The sequence below is a fragment of the Hibiscus syriacus genome, unplaced genomic scaffold (genome assembly GCF_006381635.1).
Source record: "Hibiscus syriacus cultivar Baekdansim isolate YM2019G1 unplaced genomic scaffold, ASM638163v2 tig00110299_pilon, whole genome shotgun sequence".
NCBI lineage: Eukaryota > Viridiplantae > Streptophyta > Magnoliopsida > Malvales > Malvaceae > Hibiscus > Hibiscus syriacus.
The window spans coordinates 1,794,212-1,821,374 of NW_024062668.1; the positions used below are offsets into that span (position 1 = coordinate 1,794,212).

The 27,163-nt window shown below is 35.6% G+C and overlaps 2 protein-coding genes across 3 annotated transcripts; both read left to right on the forward strand.

Moving 5' to 3' along the window:
- The first annotated feature begins 489 nt into the window (after positions 1-489).
- LOC120116539 (DEAD-box ATP-dependent RNA helicase 37-like) lies at positions 490-10,550 on the forward strand. 2 transcript variants are annotated; one of them, XR_005515564.1, is made up of 8 exons: positions 490-603; positions 985-1,838; positions 1,919-2,002; positions 2,729-2,971; positions 3,342-3,509; positions 3,668-3,781; positions 9,590-10,165; positions 10,207-10,550. XR_005515564.1 is itself a non-coding variant. In XM_039137006.1 (7 exons), exons 2-7 carry the CDS (start codon positions 1,083-1,085, stop codon positions 10,052-10,054), a joined length of 1,830 nt encoding a protein of 609 aa, XP_038992937.1. In that variant the 5' UTR covers positions 490-603; positions 985-1,082; the 3' UTR covers positions 10,055-10,550. The 2 variants fall into 2 exon arrangements, 1 of the variants encoding a protein (XP_038992937.1); XM_039137006.1 differs by having other exon boundaries at positions 9,590-10,550.
- Positions 10,551-24,049: 13,499 nt separating this feature from the next.
- On the forward strand, positions 24,050-26,876 carry LOC120116540 (F-box/kelch-repeat protein At1g55270-like). The gene is made up of 2 exons (XM_039137007.1): positions 24,050-24,331; positions 25,269-26,876. Exons 1-2 carry the CDS (start codon positions 24,266-24,268, stop codon positions 26,517-26,519), a joined length of 1,317 nt encoding a protein of 438 aa, XP_038992938.1. The 5' UTR covers positions 24,050-24,265; the 3' UTR covers positions 26,520-26,876.
- Positions 26,877-27,163: the final 287 nt, after the last annotated feature.

A 27,163-nucleotide genomic window follows, 5' to 3' on the forward strand; every position in this document is an offset into this window, starting at 1 on the left:
GGAGTAATTCGGGGGATAAACGTAATTTTAACAGCACAGTAAAATCAGTGGTGTAACTTACCAAATTTGGGTGCGTTTTGAGACCACTCATTCCCTCTTAGCCGCAAATTTTGTACGGACATATCTAATTTATATGAAATTATTTAGTTCAATTATTTTTCATAAATTTAATTCTAAATATAATTTAACGCGAACTAAGTTATATTGATAGTAAATTTTTTTTTTCTTTCACTTGATTAATCTGAATTAATTCACGTTGTATAACTAATTTGTATCGGTATTGAGAATTTTATCTTTAAATAAATCATATCTTATATTTACTATAAATTAATAAAAATATCACATATAATTAAAAATTTCTGAGAAAATTCGAATTTCGGCTAATGCAGAAACAACGCCAGAAGATACTTTTCTAACATGTGAAGGAAAATAAAATAAAATATACAGAAACTCGAGAGAAGTTTTTAAAAAATAAAAATCTCATTTTATATTTCTTCTCGGCTCTATGTCTGCATAAATATCAGGGTTTCTTTTTTTCCTTTATTATTCTGTTCGGATCTTGAGTATTTTCAACGACAGACTTCAGGGTCTTCTCATTATCAGGTTTCCATCTATCTCTTGCTCGCTACTCTCTCTGGATATGTAATATTTACTCAAATTTGTCTGTGCATTTGAATCTTTTATGGGTTTTTGTATTTTCCTTTTGTTTGTTCAAAGTATTGATAAGATCGGGTTCGTTTCATTTTTCTTTCCCTTTTTACAGTTTTCTTAATAAATATCTTGATAAATTTGCACTTGGGTTTTTTTTTTATTATGCGACAGAAGCATTTTTTTCAATCAATCGAATAAATCGTTGTTTATGTTTTGTATATTAAGTTTCCGGTTATGTTTTGTATTTTTTTGAGCTGATTGTTTACATTGACGTGCTGCATTTGGGTGACGGTTACTTCATTTGTTTTGATGGGTTTTATGTTTTTTTTTCAGGCTTGACAAATTTCATTTTGGGGAAGTTAACTTGGTGGATTTTGACTAAAAAGGGTTTTGTTGAAAAAAATTGGAATCTCGGGTGCTTGTGAATTGTAATGACTACCCGAACATCATGGGCAGATTTGGCTGCAAATTCTGCAGCTGATAATATAGGTGTTGGTTCTTCATCTGATAGCAACAAAGCTTCTGGTTCTGCTTCTGGTAGTGGTCGACCTGTTTATGTGCCTCCACATCTCCGTAATCGCCCACCCTCTGCAGACCCACCTGCTCCTACTTCCACTGGCCCTGCTTCAAGTAATGACCGACATGGACAAGGGGGATCTCGATGGGCTGCTCCTAGGAATGATTATAACAACCGTTCGGGGTATGGTGGTGGTGGTCGACCTGGTGGGTGGGGTGGAAGAAGTGGTGGTTGGGATCGTGGGAGGGATAGGGAAGTTAATCCATTTGGAAATGATGATGATATAGAGCAAGCGTTTAGTGAACAAGAGAACACTGCAATCAACTTTGATGCCTATGAAGACATTCCTGTGGAGACAAGTGGTGACAACATTCCACCACCTGTTAATACTTTTGCAGAGATTGACTTGGGTGAAGCTCTGAATCTAAACATCCGAAGGTGCAAGTATGTGAAGCCGACACCTGTTCAGCGGTATGGCATCCCCATTTCACTCGCCGGACGGGATTTGATGGCATGTGCTCAGACTGGCTCTGGAAAGACAGCTGCCTTCTGTTTTCCAATTATCAGTGGAATTATGAGAGGCCTGGTTCCACAAAAATCATTACGTGGAGCACGCACAGTTTTCCCATTAGCTCTTATTCTCTCTCCGACTAGGGAGCTGTCAATGCAAGTGGGTGTCTTATTTTGACAATTCAAATGATGTGCTTTTATTAACAACTTGGAATTTATATTCAGTGTTTGTTATTGCAGATACATGAGGAAGCCAGGAAGTTCTCTTATCAAACAGGTGTTAAGGTGGTTGTTGCTTATGGAGGTGCTCCTATTAACCAACAGGTAACCTTTCTCTCTATTTCCCTTTCTTTTCAGTTTACCTATTATTTAAGTTAATCTGAATTTCTAATATAGTGTTGCTACAATTTTGATGCATTAACCGTATCTTAAAAAAAGAGTTTCACTATAATTTTGCCGGTCAAGGTGGAATTATTTTCTCTTGGGCAAGTAGTAACATTCTTTGGCATATTTTAAGTTTATATGCTCATCCTAGTGTTGTCAAGGGCGCAAGGTGCACTCTAATTGCTAGAATCCATAAATTTCCTTGGTGCAAGGCACGAAAAAGTGTTTTTGTATGTGTATGATTAGCTTAAAGAGATATAATTATGATAACAAAAATTATAGCGGCATAGGTTATCTACAAAACATGCAATTTGTTTTGGTTAACTGATTGGTATAACTTTCTCATTTTTTGAGTGCTTAAATAACAAGAAGTAGAGTTTGATGTTATGGCCTTCCTTACCAGTGAAGTTAGGTCTAATGAAAAAATTAAAAGAAATTAGAAAGAACTTCAATTAGGCAGATATTTTATGCCTCCCGCCTTTGAGGAAAATCACACCAAGGCACTTATCAGATGCACTTTCCCTGAAAGTGTCTGATGCACTTTTTGTCTTCAAATATTTGACATTCTAGTATCATTTTGCTGCTTAGTCTTTGTCATCATTTTTGTCTTAAATTTTATGTTTGAATTTTATTTTAGAGTAAATTGATGGTATTTTATTTGAACAGCTGAGGGAACTGGAAAGAGGTGTTGATATTCTTGTGGCAACTCCTGGAAGATTGGTAGATTTGCTTGAGAGGGCTAGAGTTTCTCTAGAGATGATCAGGTACTTGGCCCTTGATGAGGCAGACAGAATGTTGGACATGGGTTTTGAGCCTCAAATAAGAAAGATTGTGGAACAAATGGACATGCCCCCACCTGGTGTTAGACAAACAATGCTATTCAGTGCCACCTTTCCAAGGGAGATACAGGTTGATCCCGTCTTTGTAATGAACCCTGCTAGAGAATTTACATAATTGATTAGTTTCTTATCAGTTTTCAATGTCTTGTTCATGCATTAGCTCTTTATTGTATGAAGTTCTTTATTAGATTCATACATGGCATGCATATTACTGTATGATTATGTAAGATTATTTTTTTTGTTACATTTGCATTATTGTGTTGGAATTTTAGTTTTTATATGTTATAGTGAGAGCACTTCAGCGAGAAAGGCTTTTTAGCAAAACACCATTGCATTCTTGCCACTTAAATTGCAACCATATTGGTACTTAGAACACTATTTGGAGTGCGTGTATCTAGTTTTCTTGTAACTATATACCCTTCCATTATTTTTTCATGTAGAGACTGGCCTCTGATTTTCTTGCCAATTATATTTTCTTGGCTGTGGGACGAGTTGGATCAAGTACTGATTTGATTGTCCAAAGAGTAGAATTTGTTCAAGAGTCAGACAAAAGAAGTCACCTTATGGACCTTCTTCATGCTCAGAGAGCAAATGGTGCCCAGGGCAAGGTACTTATTGTTTTGTACCTGTGGTACTTTATCCTAATGATGTAATGAAAATTCCTGTATGAATCAGATTAGCACACTTCGTAAATCATGTCTATTTTTGGTTTTGTGGATTTGGCTGAAGCTTTCTTAGTTGATATCCTTTTATTTTAATCTTGCAGCAAGCTCTTACATTAGTTTTTGTTGAGACAAAAAAGGGAGCTGATTCACTGGAACATTGGCTCTGCATGAATGGTTTTCCTGCAACTACCATTCATGGTGATAGAACCCAGCAGGTAAAATATGGTTGTTTTCATTTTCATTTTGTAGTTTTTATGCATGTTATTTGTTTTAAATTGAACTGTTAGTTTCATAGGGGAAAAAAAGGTATATAAACCCCCAATGTTTTATTGTGGTTCCAACAGAGCTTTAGGCCATGCTTGGTTTCCCAAAACATTTTCTATTTTCGTATTTTTTAAAAATTTCTGTTTTCCAGAAACTGAAAAACATGTTCAGTAAATAGAAATAAAAGTTGTTTTCAGTAATGAAAATATGAAAACACATTTGTTCATCTATCTTCTTGTAATAGAAACATCATAAAGAAAATCCCTACATTCATATGGATTTGAACCAGGGTCAGACATTTAATATATAAAAATTGTTGAAGAAGAGAGTTTTTCGTCTACATGGATTTGAACCTGGGTCAATCCATTAAGTTAGAAAAATTCATGTTTTCAACTTTTTCAATTTTGCATAACATTTTTAGTGAAGACAATGAAAACAACTTTTTATTGTTTTCTATTCACATTTTCATTTCCATTTTCTAAAATTTTAACCAAACACGTTTTCTTCATTGTTTTCTATTTTCTGAAACAGTTGCTGCAGGCATTATGGGTATTTGCAACTTACCTGTTATATCTATCAACTTGTTTTTAGTCTCTCTGTTTTTTTTTTTTTGGGGGGGGGGGAGGGTGAGCAAACCGCAAATCTATCAGCTTCTAGTTAGGAGCTGGTCCATAATTCTTAGCAAATCCATTATAAGTGCTTTTGTCCCTTTTATATCCTCTGCCTAGATGAGGTCATTGTATCCCCCTTTTAGATTCTTGTTTCCTCCCCTCATATGCTCACTGTCCTAAATTATCCATTGGTTTGGTAGTAGTCATGTAACACCCTAGACCGGTACGACACACAGTCAACCGATTTAAGGTGCTACACGGAACCACCGAAGTGGCTAACCAATTTCAAACCTACTTTCTTTTACTTTAAAACGACTCTTTTACATTTGAGAGCCCTCAAAATATATAGATACCTACATACTAACTCTTAACTGACTTTACAAATCAATACAACTGAATTCATGAATATACATGCCATTTAAGAAACTTGTGATGTACTCTGCTCTGCACTAGGTCTGGACCTCGGTCTCTTTAAAGCTTTTCAACTGCTGGATCTACTAACCTACCCACGGAAACATCCGAGCACCACACTAACAACTAAAACATACTAAATGCATCACTGAAAAGCTCAAGCTATCAAGTCTATTGGTATAAGGTCTACTGCTATCTATTATGTTCTACTAGCCCACTCCTTGAGTGTTGGATCTTGCACCCAAGCTAGTCTGCTTTAAAATTGCTTTAGTGAGTATTCGAGAATACTCACTCTCTAAGCTATGGTAGATATCATGGTGCGACTGAGGGTTCTACATCTCAAAGCTCACACGCCCCTCTAGTCTACCATGGATAGGCCCTTGGAATTCTCTGCATCGGAAACCATGTCCCTGACTAACCCACCTTTTCTTCTAAAGAGTGTTAAGGCCTCGGCAAACATAGTTAGTCAGAAGGGCATCGGCCCTACCTAAGGATATCCGGACTGAAACTATATTGTCCACTCTGCTAGCTTTTCTAAAGGAACTTAGGTTTCCTGGTCGTTTTCCCCAGCATTCAAACAAGGCTAGTTTTATTTCTCCTAACTTTAACTTGTTTCTACGTTTGAAAATAACATTAACGTTTTCACTTGTAGTCTTATATGAAGAATTACTAAAATGTTGGGGTACCTCGAGTCTAAAACGCTAAAAAAATTCCTTTACTGCTCAAAACAGACTGAAAGTATTCGATACTATCCCTGGAGTATCGACACTCCTGCTAAAGTTTCGATACTTTATATAAGTGCTGATACTTTTTTAGCCCTATGTTTTGGCAAGTTTCGATACTTGTTTGGGAGTTTCGAAACTATTCCTAAAGTATCGATACTCTTGTAAGAGTATCGGTACTCCTACCCATAAAACACGTATTTTGCTTGGAATGATGAACAAGTATCGATATTATCCCTATAGTATCGATACTCTACCTACAGAAAACATATTTTCACTCGAAAATCTCTTATTCATCTAACCCAAAGACCTTAGTGAGGTCCCCAAACGTTCTTAAAGTCTTATGTGATTAAAGAGGAGCATAAATAAGGCTTTACAAGGTACTTAATCAAAACATGGAAACTACCATGATCATGCAACACTAAGCTTTATAATTAACTCTCAATTTAGAAAACATCTCTAATGATCACTAGGAGTATGAAAGGGTTGATAGTGTGTTACTTGGCCTCCTTGGTTGCTAAAATCTCCCTCAACTCAATTAGGAGTAATCTTACCTTTATATTTTGCTTTGAAACTCTTTTTCACCTCTTTAACTAAACCAAACAAGGAAATAGATTACTATTCAACTAGAGGTTAGATTAAGCTTAAATACAACTCCTATAATTCAAAACTACCCAAAAACAAGCTTAAAACACTTGATTTCTCTCAACACTTGAAAACCTATTTTGAAATCTTAACCCAAAACCTATGATTTAGGGCTTAAAAAAGAGCTTGAGGGAAGAAGATTAAGGTTCTTACCTTGGTTTCTTCAAACTAAACTTGGAACTCTAAAAACTTGCTCCTCTTTGGCTTATTCTGGAAAAGGAAGAAGAAAAGAGAAGAGAAGAGGAAGAAGAAGATATTTTTGGGGAAGGTTCTCTTGAAATCCTTCAAAATAAGGGGGGTTTATAATCTTTAAAACCAACTATGTGTAAACTACTCTTTTGGTCCTTTCCTTTTTACCTCTACTAAAAACCATCACTTACCTTTAATTTTTGGGCCTTATTTAAGCCCAATACCTATATAACTTAGTTCAATTATCTTGGGAAGTTTAAATTGTTTGACTTAAAGGCCTCGGGTTGACCCAAATTATTGACTCGGGTTTCATGTCATTACAACTCTCCTCTCCTACAAGAAATTTCGTCTCCGAAATTTCCCTAGGGAAAGGTCTCACTCTGAAACTCTATTGGGCGTCTACTACAGATCTTGACTGCTAGAACATCTAACTCTATGGGCTAGAAACTCGAACCCCAATCTTAAGATCATCTGCTAAAACTCTCTTTCTCTAACTGGGAATCCTTATGGCACTCCACAACTCACTCCTAACACTAAATCTTTATTTTACTATCCTTAATTGTGTTAACTTACAGCACAACTTGATAACCTCTTCTATCCACTGGGTTTAGACAACTCTGAGACTTTATGGCACTTGCCAACTCTTCTACTAAAATCAACTTCGATGCTTATGTTGCGCAACTCTAATCTAATACTCATCTACACTAACCAACTGCTTCTTCGAGTTTATGGTTTCTCAACGAAACCTTCACTAGAGAAAACCTTTTGTGCCCTAATGCCCGACATAAACTTTAAACTCATATCTATTGTGGCATGAGCTCTCTACTATTGCAGATGCAGAAGTACGACATAACTCTGTAGGGCTTGTATACTCATAAACTCTTTACTGACATTGACTGACTTTGATCGACACTGACCCGCGGGTCCTAGGAACGTAAATCCTGACGCTCTGATACCATTAAATGTAACACCCTAGACCAATACGACACACAGTTGATTGATTTAAGGTGCTACACGGAACCATCGAAGTGGTTAACCAACTTCAAACTTATTTTCTTGTACTTTAAAACGACTTTACATCTGAAAGCCCTCAAAATATATAGATACCTACATATTAACTCTTAATTGACTTTACAACTCAATACAACTGAATTCATGAATATACATGTCATTCAAGAAACTTTTGATGTACAATGCTCTGCATTGGTCTAGACTTCGGTCTCTTTAAAGCTTCTTAACTGCTGGATCTACTAACCCGCCCATGGAAACATCCACGCTACACTAACAACTAAAACATACTAAAATCATCACTGAAAAGCTCAAACTATCAAGTCTACTGGTATAAGGTCTACTGCTATCTGTTCTGTTTTACTAGCCCACTCTGAGTGTTGGACCTTGTGCCCAAGCTAGTCTGGTTTAAAACTGCTTTAGTGAGTATTCAAGAATACTCTCTAACCCATGGTAGACATCATGGTGCGGCTGAGGGTTTTGCATCTCGGAGCTCCCTCACCTCTCTAGTATACCATGGATATGGCTCCCGAAATTCTCTGCATCGGAAACCGTACCCTTGACTAAACCACCCTTTTTCTAATGAGTGTTAAGGCCTCGACGAACATAGCTAGTTAGAAGGGCCTTGGCCCTACCTAAAGATATTCGGATTGAAACTAAGTGTTGACTCTGCTAGCTTTTCTAAAAGAACTCGGGTGTCCTGGTCATTTTCCCGAGCATTCAAACAAGGTTAATTTTATTTTTCCTAACTTTAACTTGTTTCTACATTTGAAAATAACATTAACGTTCTCACTTGTAGTCTTATCTGAAGAATTACTAAAGTGTTGGGGTACCTCGAGTCTAAAACGCTCAAAAACTGTCTTTACTGCTCAAAACAGACTGAAAATATCGATACTTTCCCTGTAGTATCGATACTCATGCTAAAGTTTCGATACTTTATACAAGTACCGATATTTTTTAGCCCTCTGTTCTGGCAAGTTTCGATACTTGCCTGCGAGTTTCGAAACTATTCCTAAAGTATTGATACTCTTGTAAGAGTATCGATACTCCTACCCAGAAAATATTTATTTTGCTTGGAATGATGAACAAGTATTGATACTATCCATATAGTATCGATACCTCCACCTGCAGAAAACACATTTTCACTCGAAAATCTCCTATTCATCTAACCCAACGACCTAGTGAGGTCCCTAAACGCTATTAATGTCTTATGTGATTAAAGAGTAGCATAAATAAGGCTTTACAAGGTACTTAAACATCAAAACATGGAAATTACCATTTATCATGCAACACTAAGCTTTATAATTAACTCACAATCTAGAAAACATCTCTAATGATCACTAGGAGTATGAAAGGGTTGATAGTGTGTTACATGGCCTCCTTGTTTGCTAAAATCTCCCTCAACTCAACTAGTAGTCACCTTACCTTTATCTTTTGCTTTGAAACTCTTTTTCACCTCTTTAAGTAATTCAAGGAAGGAAATGGATTACTACTAAACTAGAGATTAGATTAAACATAAATACAACTCTTATAACTCAAATCTACCAAAAAACAAGCTTAAAAGAAGGGCTTAAAAAGGAGCTTGAGGGAAGAAGATTATGGTTCTTATCTTGGTTTCTTCAAACTAAACTTGGAACTCTAAAAACTTGCTCCTCTTTGGCATATTCTGGAGAAGGAAGAAGAAAGGAGAAGAGAAGAGGAAGAAGAAGATATTTTTGAGGAAGGTTCTCTTGAAATCCATCTAAAGAAAGGATTTATAACCTTTAAAACCAACTATGGGTAAACTACTCTTTGGGTCCTTCTTTTCGCCTCTACTTAAAAAAATCACTTAACCTTAACTCTTGGGCCTTATTTATTTAAGCCATATACCTATACAACTGGGTCCAATTATCTTGGGAAGTTTAATTGGCCGGGTTTCGAGGCATTACAGCTCACTACTCTATTCTTAGCTATGTCTTGTTTTTGCTTTGAAATAGTCTTGGTTTGCATTAATCACGTTGTGTCCGTAGTCCATACTTTAGGTTTGACATTTATCATCAACCCTGTCTCATACATATTTTGAGCAGTTCTTTGTTTTACGTGTTCTTTCTACTCTTGTAAGGTATTGTTTTGGCCGTTTGGCTCACAGTTATTTACCTCTTGTTAAGATACCCGTTTATCATGTAAATTGCAGGAAAGAGAACAAGCATTACGGTCATTTAAAAGTGGTGCTACCCCGATCCTAGTAGCTACTGATGTGGCAGCTCGTGGTCTTGATATTCCTCATGTTGCACATGTGGTGAACTTTGACCTTCCTAATGATATTGATGACTATGTTCATCGAATTGGACGAACAGGGCGTGCAGGCAAAACTGGTTTGGCCACGGCATTCTTCAATGATAACAATGCTTCGTTGGCAAAGTCATTAGCTGATCTAATGCAAGAAGCAAATCAAGAGGTGCCTGCTTGGCTCACTCGATATGCAGCTCGTTCATTTGGAGGGAGGAGTCGTCGCCCTGGAGGGGGCCGGTTTGGTGGTCGCGACTTTCGGAGGGATTCATCTTTCAACAGGGGAGGATCAGATTACTATGGTGGAGGTAATAATGCAGGTGGGTATGGTGGTGGCTACAGTGCAAATGTTGCCAGTGCATGGGATTGATAAACTCATTTCTTTTTTAGTTCTTTTGAGCGTCTAATAGTAGTAGAGCTTCCCATTCAACCATAGGGACTATATTTTCTTGGGTTTACTTATATTTTGCTGTTAGTCATTGTTGTTTCATACATTAGGAGGGTTTATATGACTGGCGGAAGGATGGTGTTTGAAAGAGTCGAAGTTGTGTGTATTGTGTTTAGTAGGGGCATTGGTGAAGAAGTTCTAACCAAAAATAGGGATCACTTCATACTCAGTTGCTGTCATCTTTTGGTCATTTACTGGTAATTTTGTTAGCTGATGTAATGGGTTGTAGAATGTCATGGAAGAGAGGAGCAACATGATGTCTGCCATTCCATTTCTTATATACCTCCTCCTCTTTCCGCTGCTAATGGAGGTGGGGGCAGTGGTTTGAGTCGTGTTTTAGTATCAGTTGTACTGTACTGTACTCTATTGTAATGGTATCATTTGTGAAAAATGAAATATAGGGGGCTCTTTAAGATCAGACATTGAGTTTGTCATTCAGTTCAGCCTTTTGAATTTCTTGTTTATTATTGTTGTTGTGTCACTTGCTACAAAACTGTGGTGGTATTATTGAAAATTTGAAACCTTGTAGGGAGGGAATAAGACAAATTACTTCTTATTTTCACTCCCATTTTCTTTTGTTAGTCTATTTCTATTTTCTAACTGAGCCTGGAAAACAGGAACAACATCATGAATGCCGTATTTGTTTTTCTATAAAATGAATTTTAAATGAAAAATAATTATATGTTATTTCTAAATTTATTTTGGTTTAGATTTGTTTTAGCCTATGTTTAGATATGTTTTAATTATACGTTCAATTGTGTTTTATAATGGTTAATTTAGGTTATGATAATTTGGTGGTTGTGTTATTTGTAATTTTTGCGCTAGATGATAACTATGTGTATATGTATTCAAACTCACAACCTTTAAAAAGATAGTAGCAGAGTATATAATTTAAGACTTGTCAATTATCTCATGTAACTTTTGTCTCTGTAGTAGATTTAACTTATCATTTTTGTATCTATCATATTTTCATATAATTTAGCTCTCGAAATTGTTTAATTGTATTATTTTATATCTTACCCCTAATTTAAAATTTAAAATTATAAACTCTAAATCTTAATTTAAGATTTATAATTTAAGGTTTTAAGCTAAGAATAAGATATAAAATAATATAATTAAATAACTTTAAGGATTAAATTGATATAAAAATGATAAATTAGGTTTAATACAGAGATAAAGTGAGCCTTAAGCCTAAATTTACAATAGAGGAACAAAGGGAGAGAGTTTTGCCCTAACAATTGTAAACAAAGTAGTTTAAACTACCTTTGTCTTGTAGACTTGAACGTTAATTCACTCAAGAGTTTGAAAACAAAACTTACATTAGTTTGACAACAAAACTTACATTAAATTGACAAATTAGTTTCTTTATGTAAGAAAACATAATCTAAAGAAGTTAGTTGGTGATAGCCATGGGCAAAAGTTCCACGATAATGCATGGGGAAAATTTTATTTCCCAAAATAATGTTGTAATGCGATTATTTCCCTAAATGGGGCGATTGATACAGGAAACATGGATCTCTCAACGTCTTTAGCAGATTCCTCGGCGTCTTCAGGTTTGCTGCACCGAGGGATATCTCGACGTCTTCAACACATTTTGCATGGAAAATCGGATGTCTAGGCGTCTTTAACACAATTGTATGCAAACATGGAGGTCTAGGCGTCTTTAACATTCAAACATGGAGGTATAGGAGTCTTTAACACATTTCATGAAGGTCTCGACGTCTTCAAATTCAAAATTGGAGGGCTCGACGTCTGCAACACAGTTTCCATGCTCGTTGGATCTTTCGGTGTCTTCCATTAGTTTAATAGATTATGGAGCAAAACGAGGAAACCATGGGAAGATAATGGGTTGTAACCAGGAGGAATAAGATTAATAATTTTAGTGCAGGCCAGTCCTATAAAAGAGCACAAAACAAAGTAAAAGTTTGCATGTGATAATGGCAATAATCCATCTAAAACAGAATACAAAACAACATAAAACAAAGCAAAAACAAAGCATACATTTTAGAAAAGTTAATCAATAATGCATCGATAATGGGCAATAATGCAGAGAAAATTTTGCATGGGGTCGAGCTGGAAATCACTGTATGCATGTGAAGTAATAATGGTGTCGTAATAATGGACCGAAGATGATTTATAAATAGAGGATAATGGGAGGGAAGTGTGAGTTCGAGGAGAAGTTAGAAAAGAAGATAAGAAAAGCTTACATGTTCGATGAGAGTTCTTGCGGGGGAAAAAGAGAAAAAAATTCAAACAAATGAAGAAATAAATCAAATATTTAGTAAGTTTTATGTAATTTTTATAATTGTTCCATTATGTTAATTTTAAATAGAAATTAATTAGATATTTTTTTATTTTAAAGAATGAACTATATTTTTTATTTTGCTAATGAGTAGGTTTAGTGGTTGGTAGATATTAATTATCTATTAACATCCCGATAGGTTGGTGGTTGCAGGTTATTAATTATCCATTATAATAAGTATGAATGTAATTTATTCTGAATATCTTTATTTTAACGTGTAGAGAAAATGAGCAACAATTTTTTTCACGATTGTCCACTACAATAGACATATGATGGAAAATGACAATAGACATATGATGGAAAATGAGGTCGGGGTTATTTTTCAGTCTGAAACACCTATAAATATGATGTTTAAAAGGGACATCACATTTGTAGAGATAAGGAGAGGATAGAAAGAAAAATTCGTGCTAAAACTGATGGGTTGAGGTACAGATTTATGGTATGTCCCAATCCGGTCAGGTATTGTAACATCCTCAATACCGGGTAAGTGACTAAATTGTAAAATTTTAGAATTTGGGGATAAAAGTAGAAAAGTTGAATAGTTCAATGATTTATGTGGAGATATTTCCTGAAAGTTATTAGTAATTATTAAAGGAGATTAAGGGCAAAATGGTCTTTGTTATCTTAAAATCAAAGTATGATGGAGTTAGGAGGGATTAAAGATTTGATTTTCTTGGGTGAAATCTTGAAATAGAGTTCATAACTGAAGTTGGAAGTTAAATTTGACTTGTCAAGGGTCTAATTAAGAAGTTAGAAGCCATAGAATGTGAATTAAAACATATTGCAAAGTTGGTTTAATTCTTGAGTTACATATGAGGAATAAAATTTTGAAGTTAAAGATGGTTTATATGGGTATAAATTGGTTTAAGCATGTGTATATGAGTTGAGAAAATGAAAGGGGATGAAAGATGAAGCATTTGAGTCGATTTGATTAGATTTTCAGGATTTAAAATGAATTATGGGCTATGTGCATCGATGCACATTCAAGGGTGCACCGATGCATCAAGGGTAAATTTTCAGAATTTGTACAGTGTATCGATGCACAGGGAGTGCATCGATGCACCCATATTAATGGAAACATCGAATGTAATTGGTGCATCGATGCATAATGAGTGCATCGATGCATCCCCTTAAAATGAAAACATCGAAGGTGATTGGTGAATCGATGCACTGTTGAATGCATCGATGCACTTCAAGGGAAATAGAATTATACCTTTCTTTTGGTCTAAGAAATGATAGATTAGTGTATATCAATTGGATAATAATATGTATCGATGTATGATTATATAGATATCGAGCACGAACAAGTCCCAGAATGATTATCAAGTCAAGATTTGATCGAAAGAAAGGAAATCATAAAGTGGATTGGATCTTAGTGAGGCTCAGGTGAGTGCATAGTAGTTAGTTTATGGTGCTAAATGGAAACAAGACTTGTGATAAGTCTATTTCCTATGTTAGAATGCATGAATATATGATTATAAGTATATGAATGACATGAATTGTATGTATGCTGGATTATATGTGTTAACATGTTTTTGATTGTGAGGATATGAGAAGTATGAGCTATGTAATCTTATGAGAATATGAAAAGAAGCTATGTGATTACATGTATATGTGAAAAAAGCTATGAGCTTATATGACATGTGAAATGATAAAGTGAAAATGCCCATGTTATATGATACGAGAGCTATAGGTATAGTTGGCATGCCAAGAGTCGAGGGTCTACGCGGTCCTTCAGGACATACAGTGGTCCTTCGGGACATACAGTGATCCTTCGGGATATTTCATAGGTCATTCGGGACAAAAATTTCATAGCCCCTAGTAGGACCCCTACGAGCTGTGGTGACAGCATAGTGCACAACCTCAATAGACTCACATATCTACAGTTCTCACAGGTGTACATGGGCTAATAAAAGATAACATTGAATACAATGTATGTGATAAATATATATGTTTTGTGACATGCATTATATGATATGATATATGATATATGCGTGTTAATGATTATTGTATATGTTATAAGATATATGATATGAACATAATAGAAATGTGAATGATAATAATATGATAATGATATATTAGAAGATAATTATATGCATGTGTGGATTTGATATATGAATGGATATATGTTTGGGTATGAGGTGATAGCAGTAATTGTTCATGCATGATTATAAGCTATAGTTTATATTTTATGTTTATTGCCTCACTAAGTCATCGACATAGCGTGTGATTGTTTCACACGTAGGTTAACAAAGTTAGAAGAGTAAAGAGCAATGTGGAGCAAGACAGGTCAGTCCTCCTTACCAAATGTCAGATCAGAAGAAAGATGAATAATATGTATTTTAATACATAAAGTTCTAGTTGGCATGTATTCAAAATAATATATTATATAAGCTTTGAATAGTTCGATAAAGGTTTTGAATAAGTTATATGTAATAATAAATTTTAAATTACTCACTATTTTATACAAGTTAAGGTTTTTGAAAAGTCAATGTGACGCTTCGGACTCAGATCCGGGTCGAATACGGGTTGGGGTGTTACATTAAATGGTATCAGAGCTACGGTTTAGTCGATTCTCGGCATAAACTAAAGTCCAAAGTGTTATAAAATGTGTACATGCCAACACAGAGTGAAAAATTTCTGATCTGGTAGTGTAAGGAGTTTGCTGTCTTGCTAATAGAATAAAATTTGTATGATGTAGTAGGAATTGATTATAGAAATTGTCAAAGTAAAGTAAATCGATAGTTGAAAAATCTGATGGTGATAGCAATTCACCTGCCCTGGCCAGGCAGGATGAAGAGCGGAAACCTCAGAAAATGTCTTATAAGATTAAAGGTTGATTTCAGAAAGTTGAAATCATATTAGAATAGTGAAAGAAGATCTATATTGTTTTGAATCGGAAAAGCGATATGGATTAGTTTTGTTAGTATGTGGATAAGATAGAATATGGTGAACAAGTGTCACCATAAGAACGTTAAAAAGATCGAATGATGTGGTGAGTACTTATAGAAGAACTCAAGGATAAGTGCATCAGTGACAAGCGTATAAGATGTATAAAGTCAGAGCTTATGAGTTTGAAACGAAGTGATAGTATTGAGGATAAACACGAGTATGTTTATGATAAGGGTTTGCAGTTAAGATGGAAAGAGTTAACGTTGGCTAACCAAAGTATGTGATAAAAATGTACTAGAATTATAAGATATTGTCAGGATATGATAACCAAATATGAAATGGATCTGGATACAGTTGTATATTTGGATCATAGTAATGTGGTATAGTAAAGGAAAATGAAGTAAGGATTTGCATATTTGAGTAAAGTTGAGGATTGATAAGAAGAGGTTAAGAATAGTATATCAATGATCAGATTATAAGACAAAGGAAGTCAGAATGTTGAGTTTGAGCATTGGAAATTTCATGGTGTATGAGGATAGAGGTGAAATTGATAAGTTAAGTATTTGCATGGAACCTTAAGGAAGGAAAATAAAAGTATAAGAAATGATAAAGAATGAAGTTTTGTATAAGTAAATGGGTTATCAAAGTTATGAGGATGCCATGAAGATTGGTACATAGAGATGAGTATAGGTGATAAGACAAGAGTATGTGAACATGAAAGAAAAGATATGATTTGGGTATAAGGAATAAATAAAGGAATAATGGAATAAAGAAATAAAAGGGATGAGTTAAAGGATCAGATATGATAAAGGTTATATGGAAGTGTAGATGACAATTTTGATATAGAAGTAAGAAAAGTGTGCAAGGTGATGTGAAAAGATTCTTTAAAAGTGTATGTTAATTATATTTAAAGAAGATCTAATGTTGTGTTCTCGGTCAAATGATGATAGAAAAAGAGTTTGGTTATGGTTATAAGGTAATTAGAGATGGATGTTAATGTCTACATGATTAGTGATATTATATGAAGTCGTAGAAATGGTCAAAGGAAAATGCATAATGGAATGAGAGAAAAGACAGAAAGAGATTAAAGTTACTAGTTACTATTTATATGATAAGTGACAGTAGATAAATGTATAAAGGAAAGTGACAATTGAAGAAATAAAGGAAGTATGATTAAGTAAATGAAGTAGCATGAGAACATTAGAGGAGATGTTCTTATTGATATGTCCAGTGAAAATTCGAGGACGAATTTTCTTAAAAGGAGAGGAGATTTGTAACATCCTCAATACCGGGTTAGTGACTAAATTGTAAAATTTTAGAATTTGGGGATAAAAGTAGAAAAGTTGAATAGTTTAATGATTTATGTGGAGATATTTCCTGAAAGTTATTAGTAATTATTAAAGGAGATTAAGGGCAAAATGGTCTTTATTATCTAAATATAATTATCTTATCTCTTTATTAAGAGATAAGCTTCTGGGGGAGAGTTATCTGGAAAACTCTTCTCCCTTCTTCTTCATCCCGTATCTTCAAGCTCAAAGGTAAGTTTGTGATTTCTTGATTAATTGTTGATTTTAAGGTTGGGTTTTGATGATTAGATGATAACTAAGCTTAAGGAAAGCTTAAGTTATCTTAAAATCAAAGTATGATGGAGTTAGGAGGGATTAAAGATTTGATGTTCTTGGGTGAATCTTGAAATAGAGTTCATAACTGAAGTTGGAAGTTAAATTTGACTTGTCAAGGGTCTAATTAAGAAGTTAGAAGCCATAGAATGTGAATTAAAACATATTGCAAAGTTGGTTTAATTCTTGAGTTACATATGAGGAATAAAATTTTAAAGTTAAAGATGGTTTATATGGGTATAAATTGGTTTAAGCATGTGTATATGAGTTGAGAAAATGAAAGGGGATGAAAGATGAAGCATTTGAGTCGATTTGAGTAGATTTTCGGTATTTAAAATGAATTCTGGGATATGTTCATCGATGCACATTCAAGGGTGCACCGATGCATCAAGGGTAAATTTTTAGAATTTGTACAAAGTGTATCGATGCACAGGGAGTGCATCGATGCACCCATATTAATGGAAACATCGAATGTAATTGGTGCATCGATGCATAAAGAGTGCATCGATGCATCCCCTTAAAATGAAAACATCGAAGGTGATTGGTGCATCGATGCACTGTTGAATGCATCGATGCACTTCAAGGGAAATAAAATTATACCTTTCTTTTGGTTTAAGAAATGATAGATTAGTGTATATCAATTGGATACTAATATGTATCAATGTATGATTATATAGATATCGAGCACGAACAAGTCCCGAAACGATTATCAAGTCAAGATTCGATCGAAAGAAAGGAAATCATAAAGTGGATTGGATCTTAGAGAGGCTCAGGTGAGTGCATAGTAGTTAGTTTATGGTGCTAAATGGAAACAAGACTTGTGATAAGTCTATTTCCTATGTTAGAATGCATGAATATATGATTATAAGTATATGAATGACATGAATTGTATGTATGCTGGATTATATGTGTTAACATGTTTTTGATTGTGAGGATATGAGAAGTATGAGCTATGTAATCTTATGAGAATATGAAAAGAAGCTATGTGATTACATGTATATGTGAAAGAAGCTATGAGCTTATATGACATGTGAAATGATAAAGTGAAAATGCCCATGTTATATGATACTAGAGCTATAGGTATAGTTGGCATGCCAAGAGTCGAGGGTCTACGCGGTCCTTCAGGACATACAGTGGTCCTTCGGGACATACAGTGATCCTTCGGGATATTTCATAGGTCATTCGGGATAAAAATTTCATAGCCCCTAGTGGGACCCCTACGAGCTGTGGTGACAGCATAGTGCACATCCTCAATAGACTCGCATATCTACAGTTCTCACAGGTGTACATGGGCTAATAAGAGATAACATTGAATACAATGTATGTGATAAATATATGTGTTTTGTGACATGAATTATATGATATGATATATGTGTGTTAATGATTATTGTATATGTTATAAGATATATGATATGAACATAATAGAAATGTGAATGATAATAATATGATAATGATATATTAGAAGATAATTATATGCATGTGTGGATTTGATATATGAATGGATATATGTTTGGGTATGAGGTGATAGCAGTAATTGTTCATGCATGATTACAAGCTATAGTTTATATTTTATGTTTATTGCCTCACTAAGTCATCGACTTGGCGTATGATTGTTTCACACGTAGGTTAACAAAGTTAGAAGAGTAAAGAGAAATGTGGAGCAAGACAGGTCAGTTCTCCTTACCAAATGTCAGATCAGAAGAAAGGTGAATAATATGTATTTTAATACATAAAGTTCTAGTTGGCATGTATTCAAAATAATATATTGTATAAGCTCTGAATAGTTTGATAAATGTTTTGAATAAGTTATATGTAATAATAAATTTTAAATTACTCACTATTTTATACAAGTTAAGGTGTTTGAAAAGTCAATGTGACGCTTCGGACTCGGATCCGGGTTGGGTGTGTTACAGGTATGCTGCAGTACCAGTTGAAGAAGATGATGATATTATAACTATGGTTGAATTACATGACTCAACAAATATTCCAATTATTGAGTTATTTGTTGAGTTGTGTAATATATCTAATATGCCTGGGTCATCGAGAAATGCGGTTGGAACTTTATCTCAAATGGGTTTCGAGAGACATTTCGATAATCTGACATATAGGTCGATGAACATCTTTGTGGCGATGTTGGAAGGTGAAAATGAAGTTGGTGGAACATCTGGAGCCGCACAGTATGACGCTGAAAATCGATAGGAAGAAATACTTGAAGATTCCAGTGAAGATGAAGAATCTGAAGATCCGCATTTGGATGAGGATGACGTTATGTTCGATGGTGATGAAGCTGATATCAATATTGGTGAATATATGACACCCTATCAACCTACCCCTCATATGCAGGAGATTGATTATTAAGCAATGAGGGCACCGAAATTCTCGGATATACCACATTTAACTTCAGGCTACATGATTGAATCATCCGATAACTCTGGTGAATTATCAGTTGGGAAGCAATATAGAGGAAAAAAAGAAGCTACACTAGCGATTAAAGAGTATTGCATAAGAGGCCATGTAGATTGCAAGGTTGTAGAGTCCAACCAGAAAACTTTGTACGCGAAGTGTGTTAAATATGGGCCTGAGTGTAAGTGGCTGATCAGAGTGTCCAAAATACAGAGGCAAGATGTTTGGGTCATCAAAAGGTACAATTATCCACACACATGTTTGCAAAACTCTGTCGAACAATACCACCGGCTACTGGACTCCGATGTAATTTGTCAATATGTGAAGGTTTTGGTTGAACAAAATCCAAGGATCCCTTGCTCGGTGTTAGCTGCATCTATAAGGGACCAGTTCGGATATAATGTAAATACAAACTCATTTGGCATGAGAATGAGAAGGCAATGAGGTTGATATATGGTGATTGGGGTACATCATGCAATGAGTTATCTGATTTGTTACGAGCTATGAAACAATTCATACCTGGAACCATCGTGAAGTCTCAAACCATACCTGCATACAACCGAGAAGGTCAACTTGTTCTAGGGAAGAGAATTTTCCATAGACTATTTTGGGCATTCAAGTCATGCATAAAAGGTTTTCCATTTTGTAAACGTATGGTCCAAGTAGATGGTACGTGGTTATACAGTCAATACAGACATATATTATTGATAGTAGTTGCGCATGATGGTCAACGAAATATAATCCCAATTGCATTCGACATCGTTGAAGGAGATACGACAAAGGCTTGGGACTTCTTTCTGACTAATCCACGTAAGTATGTCGTCCGAGAAGAAGGAGTTTCCTTGATATCTGATCGAGGAACAGGCCTCTTTGCAGCAATTGAACGACCGGGTAGTCGTTGGACACCTTCGCACGTATATCCCGCATATTGTATCCGTCATATTGGTAAGAATTGTATTGAGAAGTTTCATAACGATCGTATTCGTAGGGAGATAGTCAGCATGGGTAAAAAAAAATTCAGCATTTGTACCCATTTATATGTTTGTTTATAAATTAACTTTAGCAGAATATCTATTTTGAACCAGGATATAAACTATGCGAACCAAATTTTGATAAGAGATTAAAGGATTTGAAGGCCATAGATGAGCGTGTTTGGAACTGGGCGTCGAAAATCGAGCGGGAGAAGTGGTTGCAAGTCGGTTTCGTTGTGGTCATTGTACTTGTTCAGGAGTTTGTTTATCATAACCAACATGCTCGTTCATTATAACCAACCTGCTCATTCATCGAGGGCATAGGTTCCGGTGTTGTTAATATATGCCCACCACCACTATGCTTTCCCATCTGAGGACAAATACTCGTACTTGTCATCATAGATGTCATCTGATCAATTATTTGTTGCCCCAAACATGGGAGAGAACATGAGTGATTGATGAGGAACATGCTGAGGAGTGTAGGGCGTAACACCAGAATCACCAACCACTTGACTAAATGATCTTGTGTGATCAAAAGATTCTGGTGGGATATTATCCATTGCCTCTTGTTCTGCTCCACGGTGAGAAGAACTCCCACTTCTTCTTGGTTTTTCGGGTTTACCAAATTTTTTTGTATACTCTATAAATTGTCGTCTTTCTCTGTCCGTTGTCAAGAACGACTTTCCATGTTCCCAAAAATAATTTAGGTAATCCGAACTCTGGAAGTCAAAGTCATCCACTTGTATGGGAGTGAGCGTTGGCAAGTATGAACCCATGTTATTCCAATGATTGATATGGTTGGCATGCCTCACCGACCCTATCCCGCCCATCTAATTTGTGAAGAGCGTCATGATTCTTTGGAATTACTGGAATAGGTTGGTGGAAGCCGAACTGTCTCAACACTCTATCGGCAAATTGAAACTCCACAAATGCGAAATGGATCAATGGTGTAACAACACACCAATATTGACAACCCTCCCAGACATATTGCGGTACGCACGACATAATTTCTTCATCATCATACGGCCTCCAAATAAACTATAAATCAAAATTATATAGTTATTATTTAATTAAATAATTATAAAAATCAGAAAATAAATAAAGAACAATATTATAATATATACATAATGAAAAATAAATTCGCTAAATAATCTTATATATACCTCAACTTTGCATTTGATGTCAATCTTAAATCTAAACTCTTTCACGTTATTATGTGCCAACCACGTTCTTTTTATTTTATGCCTCCATCTGTATACCAATCAAAATAAAATTCTGTAATTATTTTTCCTTTACAAAATATTCTTTAATTAATTTAAGATCAAATATTTTAAATAAAAAAATTACCTTCCGACAAGAGGAAAACCAACTGCAGTTCGGCTAATCGGTGTTAACCATGGAATTTTGTACCATGCCCACGATTGTAATAACATCGTGCATCCACCGATTTCAGTCATATACGCATCATTTACAAGTAATGACGCCTTGCACATCTCGCGATACAAGAACACCAATATTGTCGATCCCCAACTATACTGAAGGGTCATAAAGAAGTTATCCAAAAACGGAGTATATTTTATATGGACAAGATTACTGATTTATCCGGTATCAAGATTCCGTCGATCAATCATAATATATATGCTCGAGATGCATATATAATGTCTTGCTCACTACAATGAGGATCGAGCTTAAACTTATTTGCCAACCAGGATAATCTTAGCCGTGACCCTTTTGTTAAATCTTTGTGTGGTACCTTCCCAAGGTAACTCTCATATATTGCAAACACATTAAGCTCAGTATTTCCCACCACTGCCATTCCATTTGTAGGAACACCGAGTTGTAAAGTAACATCCTCCAAAGTGATCGTACATTCACCACACAGAAGATGAAAGGTATGAGTTTATGGTCTCCACCATTCAATTAATGCACTGATCAAACCGGAGACCAATTGAAATTCTCTTACAAAAGCGACATCATAAAAACCGACTATTTTCAAATTATCGACAATACGTTGATCTGACATCTCACAATTGATAAGTCGAGGACGAAGGACTCGTTGTTCGTCATCCTGCAATTTGTTAATCCATGTAATTAGAATTAATTCATCTTTCTCTAATAAAAAAATATTATTCGATCATATTATCAGTTCTCCCAAATGACTCGAAATGTGTCGACCGTCTAGCCTCAAAAGAACGTTTTCTTTTGCTATGTTTCAACAAATCTAGACACAAAAAATTAAATATTACACTCAAATACAACTTAATATGTTGGAAAAAAAATAAACGGAGTTCACATGGGAAACGAGAGAGAACTTACGAATTTTTCATTATAACAACCGGTTATTGTTTTATTCAAGTTTTCAACAATAGCAAGGAAGTTATCTACTTTAATAAAAAAAATAAAAACAATAGTAATGATATTCGATCAACATTTTCACTCACATGAATTTTCAAGCCTTATTTTCTAATTTGGTTCTCAACATTTCTAAACTTTGCAATTTAATCCCTAAACTTATAAATTCTTTCAAATTAAACCAATTAAGCATACTAATACTAAATTCCAGCATAGTATACCAAATTTTAATAATTTACATCTTAATCCTTAAATTTCTAAAAGTTTGCAAAAACGTCCTTATAACTTTTTAATGTTCCACAATGGTCCAAAGCTTATTTCAAAGTATGTAACAACATATAAATCAAAATTTCACAACATGACAATAATCATAAAATTACATTAATTTTTTAACCGTAAACTAAGAAATGAAAGAATGAACAGGTGGATAAAACACTAAACCTTTAAACGAAGAAGAATATGAGATCTACGGCTGTAGTTTTAAAATTACCTGAATTTTTTTACCACGATAATTTCCTCTCCTCTCCTCAAACTTTTTCTTCTGTAATTGGAATCCCCTGCACATTTCATTCCCTAACCCAACCGAGCCCTCTTATTATAAGTGTCTCGTGCATTAAATTATTGGCATCCCTGTGTTCTTGCATTATTGGTGAACCTATTGCGTCCCGTGCATGCATTATTGGTGGACTTATCCCGTGCATGCTGCTGATGAAGAAGACGTTGAGAAATCCACCCCCAAGGCTGAAGAAGACGTCGAGAGATCCTGCCACATGCGAAAGACGCCGAGACATCTCACATGCAATATGAAGAAGACGTCGAGAGATCCCATTGCATGCATGCATGCAAGATTCCTGCGCCTTCTCTACTCACGTCCACATGCATATATTCAGCAGCAGCTGCTCACGTCGAGGCCCCCAGCTTCAACAGCAACAGCTCCCACATGCAACAGTAAATATGAAGACGTCGAGATATCCATTGAAAGAATGCAACACTAAAGACGCTGAAATATCCCAACCTTTACATGTTATATATAGCAAACACCCTATTTAGGGAAATAATTGTCTGATTTCATTATTTTAGAAATTAAACATTCACATATGCATTATTTGGGTTGTTTTGCCGAAAGCGATGGGTCCAACATGTCAATAAAAAATTGTTGCATTTTTATTGAATAAAATGCAAATTAATTTCATTTATGTAATAAACATTTATAATTTTTAGAGTAAAAAGGACAGAGTGCAAATTTTTAATTTTTAATGTTTAATGTTTGAGTGCAAAATTTTAGGTCCAGCTATGACGCCTGCGTGTTTGCTAATCAGTTGAGACTTTTGAGTTTGAGAGGGATATTTGTTAAAGGAAAAAAAATTGTTCCTATTTTATTAAAAAAAAAAGAGAGGAAGGAAACAAACAAAGAAGCAAGTAAAGTCGGTTTTCTTTTGTGCATACTAAGATTAAAATTTCAATTTTGAAGGTCGGAGAATGAGATTCTGAGTACTTTTTCCCCCTCTGAATTGGGGTCTCGATCTGGGTTTCTTAGAACTGGTTGTTTTGTATTAGATTTTGACTCTTTTCTATCAATTTTTGCTCTTGAAAGATGGAGCAATCTATTTCTCAACACTCATCCAATGCTCTAAGAGGGTTTCGAGTTCAAGCTCCATTGGTAAGCTCTTACCCCTTTTCTGTGAAATTTATGATTTTCTTAGAGATACACAGCTGATGAATGTATTGAAAACTTTATTTGAAGATTCCTCTCTGTGATTTGGTTTTAATGGAAATTTGAAGATACCCAGATGGGTAATTTACTTAACTGAGAAATTGGGGTTCTAAAACATGAGACTTTGACAAGGTTTAGTGTTCTCTACAATGGGTTCTTTTTTTTTTTAAAAGCTTAGTTGTTGTTTTGTTTATTGATGATGGGAGTTCTGCTCTTTTCACTGACTTTTTCCCTCTTTGGGGTAGCTATTGAGTTCGAGATCAAATCCTTTTGAACCAATCTACCATTGTTTTTGGCGGTAATTTGGGATTGGTTCAAAAAGAATTTGGACCAGTACTACAGTTTCTATATTATATCTGGAAAAATCTGAGATGCAAAGTTTCTAGGAGTGAAGATGAACTCTTATATTGTGGTCATTGATTAAAGCTAATGATGCATAAGTGGTTTTAGAATTGGTAAAATGGATGCCCTCCAATCTCAGTACAGTAGAAGAAATTGCAAAGAAAGAGTTTTCGGGCGAATTTGCACCATGGCTTCAGTAGCTGAAGCTTTAGATAGAATTCTCATCACAATGTGGCATCTGGCACATGCCACGTTAAATTGAACAGCTTTTCATGGAATCAAATAAATAATCAGGGTATGAGTTGATCAACTGGTAATTTCTGATTTGTCTTTAGAAAATTTGAAAGTTTTCTTTGGTTATCATCTGGAAATGATACAGATTGTTGCTTTTGTTGATATTCTTTGTAAGCCCACGAATCAGGAGTAAGGAAAGCATAATGAATGGTCGATTATGCATTCAATGTGAATAATTTGTTTCTTTTTCTTTCTTTTTTTCCTGTTCAACATCTTTATCATATTCAGTTGTTCGTTGTTTTTGCAGGTTGATTCGGTATCTTGCTATTGTAAAGTGGATTCTGGATTGAAGACTGTTGCCGTGGCAAGAAAATTTGTCCCTGGATCGAAGCTCTGTATCCAGCCTGATATCAATCCCAATGCGCACAAGAGTAGAAGCTCCCGCAGAGAGAGGACTCAAATCCAGCCACCTCTCCTTCCTGGCCTTCCTGATGATCTTGCCATTGCATGCCTGATTCGAGTTCCTCGTACTGAGCACCGAAAAGTCCGCATAGTTTGCAAGAGATGGTATCGCCTTCTGGCTGGTAACTTCTTTTATTCTCTTAGGAAAAGTCTTGGAATGGCAGAAGAGTGGGTTTATATCTTCAAACGTGATAGTGATGGGAAGATATCATGGAATGCATTTGATCCTATCAATCAGTTGTGGCAGCCACTTCCTCCAGTTCCAAGGGAGTATTCTGAGGCCCTTGGTTTTGGTTGTGCTGTTTTAAGTGGTTGCCACCTGTACTTGTTTGGAGGGAAGGATCGACAAAGGGGTTCAATGAGACGTGTTATTTTCTATAGTGCCCGGACAAACAAGTGGCACAGAGCACCAGATATGCTTCGAAAACGTCATCTATTTGGTTCCTGTGTAATAAATAACTGCCTTTATGTGGCTGGTGGAGAATGTGAGGAAATTCATAGGACTTTACGATCCGCTGAAGTTTATGACCCTAACAAGAACAGATGGAGTTTTGTTCAAGATATGAGCACTGCTATGGTACCTTTCATTGGGATAGTTTGTGATGGGAAGTGGTTTGTAAAAGGAATGGGATCCCATCATGAGGTTATGAGCGAAGCATACGATCCTGAATCTAATTCCTGGTCTCCTGTTAGTAGTGGAATGGTTTCTGGTTGGTGCAACCCTAGCATCTCTTTAAACGGACAGCTCTACGCCCTAGATTGCCGTGATGGATGCAAGCTTAGGTTGTACGATGGAGCCACTGATTCATGGAATAAATTCATTGATAGTAAGCTTCATTTAGGGAGTTCTCGAGCCTTGGAGGCTGCTGCCCTTGTTCATCTCAACGGCAAGCTTTGTATCGTCCGCAATAACAAGAGTGTTAGTCTCGTCGATGTATCCAGTCCGCACAAACAGGTTGAGAGCAACCCTCAGCTTTGGAAGAACATTGGTGGCAGAGGTCATTTGAGGACTCTTTTTACAAATATATGGTCAAGTATAGCAGGCCGAAGTGGCGTGAGAAGTCATATTGTTCATTGTCAGGTCCTTCAAGTATGAGGAGGGGGATTAAGATTCAATTATCCATGTCGAAATCTCCTTCCTCATTTAGGATCGTCATGCCTCGGTGTTCGGATTTCAAATGTCCATTCATTAATATCGATGGTGACCAACCAGGGGAGGGGATTGATTAAGAATGTTCTCGTGATCGACTCGAAGAAGTGAAACAATGAAGTCGTCGTCCAAGGGCGGTTTAGAGATAGATGTTGAAGACCGGCGGGGACGTCATCCCATGATGCATTGCAGGTGAGGTGGTTCACCATTGATGGGGCTGGTCCTTCACATTCACGAGGAGAGCAAATTCTTGTAAATGGTGATTTAGGGTTCAAGACTTTTTGTAGCATGTATTAAAGCCCTAATCTTAAATGTACAATGTCTTTTGAGGATTAAGATGTTATTAATGATTAGGGTAATTGAGGCAGATCTAGTGCTGGAAACATGTTGATAATTGGATTAGTGGAAGAAACAACAATAAATGTCCGACACATAATCATTATTAGCCTCTTTAATCACTGTTGGGAATGGAATCAAATCAAATAAAAAACATGACTTAGGTCAATTGTTTATTTGTCAGAAAGTTCATCAGTGAAGCATGCGCTGAGCGTGCCGCCTCCCCCCCCCCCCAATTATGTCTTGCTGTCGGT